Source organism: Neltuma alba, unplaced genomic scaffold (assembly GCF_004799145.2).
Source record: "Neltuma alba isolate B1F8T4 unplaced genomic scaffold, ASM479914v2 tig00006621_pilon, whole genome shotgun sequence".
NCBI classification, from domain to species: Eukaryota; Viridiplantae; Streptophyta; class Magnoliopsida; order Fabales; family Fabaceae; genus Neltuma; species Neltuma alba.
In genome coordinates, this window is record NW_021634515.1 from 133,652 (window position 1) to 144,299 (window position 10,648).

At 30.9% G+C, this 10,648-nt stretch overlaps 1 protein-coding gene across 1 annotated transcript in view; it reads left to right on the top strand.

Annotated features, from left to right (window-relative positions):
• The window catches only part of LOC114750706 (MDIS1-interacting receptor like kinase 2-like), a 55,633-nt gene extending 48,854 nt beyond the window's left edge, over positions 1 to 6,779 (top strand). The window contains exons 24-35 of the mRNA XM_028939304.1: positions 153 to 224; positions 324 to 395; positions 497 to 568; positions 668 to 739; positions 2,764 to 2,835; positions 2,945 to 3,019; positions 3,540 to 3,758; positions 4,164 to 4,235; positions 4,313 to 4,384; positions 4,782 to 4,853; positions 5,001 to 6,164; positions 6,277 to 6,779. Coding sequence (XP_028795137.1) covers positions 2,775 to 2,835; positions 2,945 to 3,019; positions 3,540 to 3,758; positions 4,164 to 4,235; positions 4,313 to 4,384; positions 4,782 to 4,853; positions 5,001 to 6,164; positions 6,277 to 6,644 — 2,103 coding nt within the window. The 5' untranslated portion in view covers positions 153 to 224; positions 324 to 395; positions 497 to 568; positions 668 to 739; positions 2,764 to 2,774 and the 3' untranslated portion in view covers positions 6,645 to 6,779. The remainder of the gene's footprint in view (positions 1 to 152; positions 225 to 323; positions 396 to 496; positions 569 to 667; positions 740 to 2,763; positions 2,836 to 2,944; positions 3,020 to 3,539; positions 3,759 to 4,163; positions 4,236 to 4,312; positions 4,385 to 4,781; positions 4,854 to 5,000; positions 6,165 to 6,276) is intronic.
• Positions 6,780 to 10,648: the final 3,869 nt, after the last annotated feature.

Sequence of the window (10,648 nt, forward strand, 5' to 3'; positions counted from 1 at the left end):
AGAAGCTCTTCAAAACCTCACTTATCTAGACTTGTCTTATAACAGACTTATTAGTGAATTATATATCTTTCATTTCTATTCTTACTTTGCAAATTAAGTAATTTTTGGAATATTGTATTTGTCTCCCCACAGCCTAATTCCTCTATTGACAGGGATCATTCCATCACAGATAGGATCTCTTTATAATCTGATTGAACTACGCTTGTGTTCTAACAGTCTTACTGGTGAGTTTTATATCTTTCATTTCTACTGTTACCTTGTAAATTCACTAAATTGTGAAATATTGTATTTACCTGCACACAACCTAATACCTTTATTGACAGGAACCATTCCATCACAGATAGGATTTCTTCATAATTTGATTCATCTGTACTTATTTTCTAACAATCTTACTGGTGAGTTATATATATCTTCCATTTCTACTCTTACCTATCAAATTTACTCAATTTTGAAATATTATATTTACCCCTACACAACCTAATGCCTCTGTTGACAGGGATTATTCCATCCCAAATAGGATCTCTTCGTAATCTCACTTATCTGGACTTATCTTCTAACAGTCTTACTGGTGAGTTATATATATTTCATTTCTACTCTTACCTTGCAAATTCACTCAATTTGGAAATATTGCATTTATCTCCATACAACCTAATACCTCTGTTGACAGGGATTATTCCATCCCAAGTAGGAGCTCTTCAAAATCTCACTCTTTTGGACTTGTCTTACAACAATCTTACTGGTGAGTTATGTATCTTCTATTTCTACTCTTATGTTGTAAATTCACTCAATTTGGAAATATTATATTTGAAAACACCTCTTCTTAATACATAATTATAAAACCATTTTTTTGATAATAACCATAGTAGGAAAAGGAATCGAGTTAGAGTATTAAATTATTACCATAATTATAAGGAATTTGTCCTTTTCTGAAAATATCCCGAGAGGGTTAATATACATAAAATGCTTATGAGTTTAACAACACGTACAACAAGGACTCAAGGCACAGTAACTGCTCGCAAACCCAACACAAAAATTCACCCTACTAAGACTTAGGGCACAAGAAACACAGATTGCTCAGCCCAACCCATAAGTCGTACACATAAGAGTAACATATGCCGCAGAATCTTAATGGCCTCCAACCATTCTAACAGCACTCCATCAAATATGATCATCCAACAACCAAACCAAAGAAAGTGTATATCAACAAAATCATAGGCCCTAATGTGGCAATATACATAACATTACATGCCCAAATTAAAAGAGAACTACTAGGCTGTGCTCGCCTATGCCTTTGCTTGCTTCCCTTCACGCCGAGCTAAACTAGATTGCTCTCCTGAAAAACATTGATGAATAACGGGATGATAACATAAAGTCTCTATAACAAAGTATTAATTTGTCACTTATACAAGTAGGATAGCAAGTTGATTTAAGTAGTGCTTAAATATAATTTAAGTAATAAATAATGCTTTAATAAATAAAACCATATGAAAGGAGTATATCTCACCATCCACAACCAAATTCATGCAAAAGTACACATATGCAACAACACAATAAAATATGCCCTCTCATCACCATAATCCTATTTATGACTCCTTGACAAGGTTCTGGGCTTTTTGTGCTAAACAACCCAGTCAAAGATCACCCCACTCACATCAAGCAACGGGTCCCCTCCTGCATCTACACAACCTAAGAATAGACTATGGTGTAAGAGGTGTCTACCCAAGAACTCATTCTCAACTTCGAGCCAAGAAAAAGGAAGAACTATAAGGGTCTGACAAAATAACCAAACACTATGATCAATAGTGTAGGCATGCCACGCAGGCTTCAAGAACAATTATCCTCCACATAACAAAATCCCAACCTCCACATATGAACCCCATACATAGTCACAATGCAAATTAAAAATATCATAGTTCTGCAAAGTAAGTACAACATATTTTCATTTTATTTAATAATATAATATTAGTATATCAAATTTAGCACAACAAAAAAACATAATTCCCAATAAAATACAATTCAGGCATAATTAAATCGACATACTTCCCAATTTCTTAAAATTTGTCATATAAAAAAATACATACTTTATTCATAGGCATACTTTCACAAATTTATTTGAGAAAATAAAAACGTAGTAAACACCTTACAATTCAAAGCACGTATTTAAAATAAATTAACCCTAGTTACCTCTATTCTAAGCTTAACTCAGATCTTGCAATGTCTTTGGAACTGTAATTTCAATTAAACAACTAAGAATCCATTCACAGCAACCTCGGCTAATAGATCTTAACTTCACCACATTACAAAAACTAAAATATTTATATCTTTCTAGAACAAGGTTAACCGGTACCACTGTGATTTTAAGCAAAGCTCTTCATTCATTCATTCATCCAATGTCTTACAATAATTCTACTTACATTACACTCTTGCCAACCTTACTCATTTAAAGTTGCTCAATATGAATGGAAACAATCCAGTTGGACCTATTCATTCAACTTTGTATTTTACGACAAATATTAAAAACTTGTTTTTGTACACAAATTTATTTATTGCATCACAAAAACTAGTAGTATATAGTTGAATAATCATGGAATAGAGTTGATAAGTACTATTCCAACTCAGATTGGAGCTCTTCTTAATCTCATAAATATGAACTTATAACAATCTTACTGGTAAGTTATGTGCCATATACTGTACCTTGCAAATTCACTCAATTTAGAACTATTGTATTTACCTTTATGACTTAATAAAATAGGTTATTACCAGGTACCATTCCAATGCAGATAGGAGCTCTTCAAAATCTCAATTATTTGAACTTGTTTCATAACAACCTTACTAGTGAGTTTTGTTCCACTCTTGCTATCTAGATTTTTAACTTTTTATTTGATAAAAAACAACCTAAGACATACATTTGCAATTGAAAAAAAATGTATTTTGACTTTGACAGATCTCGTTCCAACTCAAATAGAAGATCTTCCACAACTCACATATCTAAACTTGTCTTACAACAATGTTGTTTCAAGTGAGTTACTTCTCTTCCTTATCCAAATTACCAAAAAGAAAAAAGAAATATTACATTGAAGACATGTTTTAAATGATCAAAATACTTAGCATATGTTTTGAGGTAAAAAAAAAAAAACCATAGCATTACGAAGTCACTTTTAAGCTTTATGATACAAACAATTCAAATATAATAGGGAGAATCACAATCAAGCTCCAAGGAAGAGAAATAATTACTAAAAAGTCCCAATAACAATATCAACAGCCCATAATGACAAGTACCAAAGTAGACAATGACAATTTTTAGAACTTGTTTTGTAATTGTTTTCCTTCATTAGGACTTGATTGTAATTCTGCCAATGTAATAAGGAAAAACAGAATAACATGTTGAATGCTCTACGAATTAACCACAATAATAAAGAACAAGCATAAACAAGCTTTTGGTTGTAATGGAAACTCCTTCAGTGAAACTTCCAAAGTGATGGTGTAAGCTTTTGTCATTCAAACACATGGCTATAATATCATAATTGTCATGACCGCAGGTAATGAGCATGCACTGTGTCAAAGCAAATGGTGGAACTTAAGCAATGGTGGCTCCCATCACTATTGTGACTGGGATGGCATAGCATGCGATGGCGTAGGAAGAGTTATGTCAATTAACCAACCAAGAATCTATTCACAGCATCGTCAGCTAGCAGATCTCAACTTCACTGAATTAAAAAGACTAAAATACTTAAATCTTTCTAGAATGGGGATAACAGGTACAACTTTGATTCAAGTTAGAGCCCTTCATTCATTCATCCAACATTTGCACTTGTCTTGCAATAATTTTACTTACTTCCACCAAGCTTAATTATTTAAGATTACTCAATTTAAATAGAAACAATCTAATTGGAGTCGTTCATTAACACTAGGTTTATGACAAATATAAAAGGCTTACATTTGTGCACACATTTATTCACTACATTATTTAAAAAAATATTATATTTGAATTTTCATGAAATGGTGACAAGTATCATTCCAACTCATATAAGAGGTTTTCAAAATCTCAAATATTTGGACTTGTCTTGCAACAACCTTACAGGTGTCCTACCTTCCACCTTTCCTAACTCGTATAAAATAAAAAATATTAATATTATATTTGAATTTTCATGGAATGGTGACAGGTAGCATTCCAATTGATATGGGAGGCCTTCAAAATCTCAATCATTTGGACTTATCTTGCAACAACCTTTCAGGTGTCCTACCTTCCACCTTTCCTAACTCATATAATATAAAAAAATATTATATTTGAATTTTCATGGAATGGTGACAGGTATCATTCCAACTTATATTGGAGACCTTCAAAATCTCACTTATTTGGACTTGTCTTGCAACAACCTTTCAGGTGTTCTACCTTCCACCATTTCCAACTTTATTTAGAATTGCTAGATTTGAGTAGAAACAAAAAAATAGTTGGAGTCATTCTTTAATTATTTAAGATTACTCAATTTAAATAGAAACAATCTAATTGGAGTCATTTGTTAGCACTGGGTTTATGACAAATAAAAAAGGCTTACATTTGTGCATACATTTATTCACTACATTATAAAAAAAATATTCTATTTGAATTTTCATAAAATGGTGACAAGTATCATTCCAACTCATATAAGAGGTCTTCAAAATCTCAAATATTTGGACTTGTCTTGCAACAACCTTACAGGTGCCCTACCTTCTACCTTTCCTAACTCATATAAAATAAAAAATATTAATATTATATTTGAATTTTCATGGAATGGTGACAGGTATCATTCCAACTCATATAGGAGGCCTTCAAAATCTCAATTATTTGGACTTGTCTTGCAACAACCTTTCAGGTGTTCTACCTTCTACCCTTCCCAACTTTATTTAGAATCACTAGATTTGAGTAGAAACAAAAAAAATAGTTGGAGTCATTCTTTAAACTTCGGGTTTTATGACAAATCTCCACAGCTAATATTTATACTCAAATTTATTTACTACAGGTGGTATCCCTTATTTGATTTTCAATATGAGAGATTTACAACATTTTGATGTTTCTCAGAATCAATTAAGTGGTGGCATTCCAGAAGAATTAGGAAATTTCAATAATCGCTTTCACGTAGATGTCTCCCAAAATAATTTGAGTGGAAATGTACCGGACATTTTGAACAGTTACTTTCATGTTGATGGTAACTTTAGTCATAACAAATTCAATGGAATATTACCATCTAGTATATGTAGTGACCCACCATCATGTAGTATTGATTTGAGCTACAATAGTATCTCTGGTAGCATACCTAGGGAATTTGGCAGGCTACAATACACCAACTTGTCATACAATCTCCTTAGCGGCTATGTTCCAAGTGAAGTTTATAACTCTTTTCCTCATGACATTTTAAATGGTAATAGAGAATTACTTGGGCTAGAGAAGATACATAAAGCCTCAAAGTCTTTGCTGAAAATCATTATTCCTTTGACAATTTTTCTTGCCATCACATTTGTTGTGGGTTTCATCTTATTTGGATCATTCAAAAAGCACAAGAAATCCATAAGTGAGGCAAGAGAAGCAAAAAATGGGGATTTGTTTTCAATATGGAACTATGATGGAAAAATTGCATATGAAGACATCATTGAAGCAACAGAGGACTTTGACATCAAATATTGTATCGGAACTGGTGCTTATGGAAGTGTTTATAGAGCACAACTTCCAAGTGGCAAAATCGTAGCATTGAAAAAACTCCATAAAAGAGAATATGGAAACAAATTTTTGGCCAAGAGTTTTCATAATGAAGTGAAGATGTTGAGTGAAATTCGACATCGCAATATTGTAAAGCTTCATGGTTCTTGTTTGCACAATCAATGTATGTTTCTCATATATGAATACATGGAAAGAGGAAGCCTTTTTTATGTGTTGAATTATGATGATGAAGCTAAAGAGTTAAATTGGAGTAAGAGAGTGAATGCCATTAAAGGAATAACAAATGCTTTGTTGTATATGCATCATCACTGTGCTCCTCCAATTATCCACCGAGACATAACAAGCAGTAACATATTGTTGAACTCAGAGATGGAAGCTTTTTTATCAGACTTTGGCACAGCTAGGATCATTGATCCAGATACATCTAATCAAACTATATTAGTTGGTACTTATGGTTATGTTGCTCCAGGTGAGCTTTTCTAATTCTCTATTACTTCTCCTTCTATGTTGCGTTTTATTTCTATAGTATATTACTTGTCTTGGGATAAATACATAATTACTTAATTTTTGGCTTATTGCAGAGCTTGCATACACTTTAGTTGTTACTGAAAAATGCGATGTTTATAGTTTCGGGGTGATGACATTAGAAACAATTATGGGAAGACATCCTGGAGATTTGATATTATCTTTGTCAAAGACGTGTACAGAGAGCATTTTGCTAAAGGATATTTTAGACTCACGTCTCCCTTTGCCATCACAGAAAGATGCAGGAGATATAACTCTTTTGTTCACAATAGCATTAGCATGCTTGAACCCATCTCCCAAATCTCGACCATCAATGCAACAGGTGTCTCAAAGGCTTTTATCTTCCAACCTTCCATTAGCAATTCCTTTCAATAATATCTCAATCCAACATTTAGCGAATGAAGATATGCCAATAATGCAATAAAAAGCTTGGAGATCTGGCTCAGTGTTTGATTTGTATCTCAGATGAAACTTTTAAAGACTTGCTTCAAAGTCTAGATTTGAAATATGTAACATGTTTAATTTGTTGCAGTTTGATATTTGTCTTATTCTGTTTAAATAATAAGGTATCAAAATTGAATTATAAAAAATGTATACATAGAAGCAACCTCACCAAACCCGCCTTTACCCAAAATGTTTTGTTTACTAAATTTATCTTTTACAACTTAAAACTTTTCAAGTTGACCAAAGTGAGTTTCAAGGTCCTCTTCAGATCAACTGCCAGTAAAAAGGCAAAATGTTAGTAAATCAATTATGGCTATCACATAAATCATCAATCATTATATATAGCATCTTTTCCATTATTCGACTTATTACCAAGAACATCAAAGAAATAATCTTTTTGTCTCCTCTTCTATTAATAAACATTTAGAGCAATAATAGCTCCAATAGCATTGTTGCCTAAAACTGTTAAGTGGAATAAAGTGATCAGTAGAATTTTGATATGCTCCCGCTCATTAATAACTATGAGCTTACACTTCATCAATATATATACACACACATACATGTATATAAATTAATTTTCACATGTGCATAAGATCATTGAAGTTTAGCAGAAACACCCACAGGACTTTCGGTGAATTAGAAGTAGTCAAGGTCATGGGAATGACTCCTATCAAGTTGTTGTTTGGAGATGCCAATTTCAAAGAGCATGAAGGATTAGTTTGCGAATAATGGCATGCTAAGGTAGAGAGATATGAAAGCAGTAGGCAAACATTTTATCATTTAATAAAGTTTAGAATGTGTTACTCTAGTTTTGGTGACATATGACTTGTTCTTAGGAAAGTGAATTTGCTGAAGTGAAAAAATCCACAGCTTAGGATGGCACTTATTGAAAACAAAAAGCTAAAAATTAAAATAAAAGGAGACTAAAATAAACAAAATCTAATTTGGGAGCCAAGTTATTGGCCTTTTGATGGCTTAAATACCTGCCCACAACTTTTATCATAATGGCTTGTACTAGGGACCAATTTTATGACCAATATTATGATAATCTTTGCAGTAACGGTCTCTATTTAAAATTGTTAATGGATGGTTTTTAAGTAAGAAAAATAATTCTTAAAATCTGATAGCTAGGAGATAATTTTTATTTTAGACTTTACACATATTAAAATATTAAATTATAAAAAAAATAGATTAAATATGAACTGTTTAATTTTTAATTTGATTAGTTCTAATCTTGAAATTGAACCCTCATAACACGGGATTATTTGCATTTACCTAATACTCCCCGGCTTCTATTTATAAGTTTCAAATTTATGAAAGAGTGTGATCTATTTTATAAGCTTCAATTTAGGGCATGTCCCAACATTTGATATTTTTTTTAATGTTATACTTAATTATTTCTCTATTTTATATTTTCCCACATATTCTCTTTCATCTTTTTTCTCATTTATTATAAGGTCATATTTAAAAACAAAATATATTTTTAATTTATTTATTATTTCAAAAGAATTTTAACTATTTATTTATTATCCGTAAATTGATTGTTTAAAACTCATAATAAGGAGCAGAGTGAGTAATTCTCTAGTATGTGTTTTGGTTTTGCCATCGATTCTCCAACATATACTCCTTTAGCTCTATTTATAAGGTAGAGAGAGAAGGTTTTTTTTAGTCATATTTATAAGTCACTTCGTTAAATTTTTAATATAAATATACTATTTTGTTATTTTTTTTATTATAGTGTGGATATATTTTTTTTAAAAAAAAGTGGTTGACTAATAAGTTAATTGATATGGGCCGCATTTTTATTATAAAAATTCCAAGCTCAAGATCAAAATGCTCACTAAATTCTGGGCTTGCGGTTCAAAAACTAGGCCCAATCAAACTAGATTATTTATTTGTTCCTATGGTCAATTTAAATTTCTTTATGTGGAAGAAACCGTGATCATAAAAATTTATGATTGACAAATCATATATATATATATATTTAAAAATTAATATTAATCTTAATAAATTCTCAAACCTAGCTATCCCTAAGTTGACTATTTGAAAATCTATCATTTTATAATTATTTTTTTTTTAAAAATGTTCTTAGGACCGACGTTGTATTTAAAATTGAAAAGTTGGTTCCTAAAATATTTTATAAAATTATTTCCTTAAAGTTTAGTTAAATTTGGTTTTTAAAATATTGTATACATTTATTTAATTGAAATTTTGTCAAAGAGTTAATCTAAAAACTTAAGATGGAAATAAACGTAAACAAAAAATGAATGATATAATATCTTCATAATATTTAATCATTTTATGAAGTTTATTATTAAGAATGATCAAATTACATTGTTAATACATTGCAGAGAGTATAGCTTATTAGAAATTTAATTAATATATATAGAGATGGATTTAAATGAAAATGAATTTCGCTCCAAAGTCCAAACGAAGGACTCTTAATTTATTCACAAAAGGTCTCTTATTTTAGGGTAGGCCATGTGAATGCCGCACCTAAAGGTGTCAATTTCCGCAAGCAAGTGAAAAATTAAATTATAGGTCAACTTATAATAAAAAATATTAAAATAAATAAAAATCTCATTTCAACTCTCTATGTATTGTAAAACCTTTTTTTTTAAAATAAATATTACTTTCAATGTATCATCCCAAGGAATTGAAATCAAATCCAGGCAAATCAAGAGCTTGTTATGAAGCTTACGACCATTTCATCGTTTTACTTTTGTCAAGTTAATGAAAATTTCAAACACAACTCAGCAATTAATGTCTAAATATATATTTATATGTCATCACCTTCCCCCCCCCCCCAAACATCATTAGAAAAATTGAAGGGTAAAGTAGCATCATAATACTTTCTTTATACTTAATATAAGATTCAATTAACTAATTTAAAAAGATTAAAGAAGATAAATAAATTATTTTACAGTATTTTATTTTTTTTACTTATAAATTTATGTATAATATAATGATATATATATATATATATAAGTAGTTCATGTAATATATATTCTAATTAATTAATTAATTTAGCTTTCTTAATATTTTTAAATTATTTAACTAATTTTATATTAAAAAACAGATGTAGTATTATTTATGATGCAATTTTACTCATATTAGTCGTGCCCAAATGTCTGTTAAAAAATCGTGACAGATGGGCACTCTTTTTAAAACACTTCCACAAAGACAAATGACATGGTAAACTGATTTGACTTTTTCTTTTAAAAAAATTGTTAACCCGACGGAACATGGATTATAAGATTTAGAAATATTTCTAATACTTAAATAAATAAAAAGAAAATTAATTTGTCATTCTCCAATTTTAAATCAAATCCTTATAGTTTTTTTTTAAATTGATTTCTTATTGTATGTTGAGTTTTTATAAGAGTCTTTCTGTTAGTGACACTGTTAGTTTAAGTTGACGTGGCACACATCTATTCTTTCCTTCCTTCACCTAGTCTCCCCAACACTGCTATTTTTTCTCTCTCCCCCCGCTATCATCGTCTTCCAACCTTCCTCGGCTGCACCCCCACTGTCCTTCTTCTTCCTCTCTCTCTCATTCCTTTTTCTCTCTCTTTTACCTTCACTGTTATGAGAAACTCTTCTCACTGAATGGGTATTTATAAATAAAACTCTTCTCACTCTCCTTCTTCAGCCCCCTTTTCGTTCTCATTCTTTCTCCCTAATTGGAAAATTTTCTAAGCAATGAATCCATAGAAAAGTAAGATGATATCAAAGCAACGGTGGAAGAAAAGGTTTTGAGCCCTATTGAAGAAAGCAAGATAGCACAAGAGTTCTCGACTAACCTTAATAAAGAGGCAGGCAACGTCAAATCAAGAGATGGAGAAGCTGATATGAAGTATCATGGATTTAAAGAAAAAGGCGCTAGAGCATCTGCTAAAACAAAAGACTCCTTTGCCTTCCATCAAAATGTGATGTTGAGCTCCTTCTCACAACTGATGAGAAGTTCATAACAGTGAAGGTAGT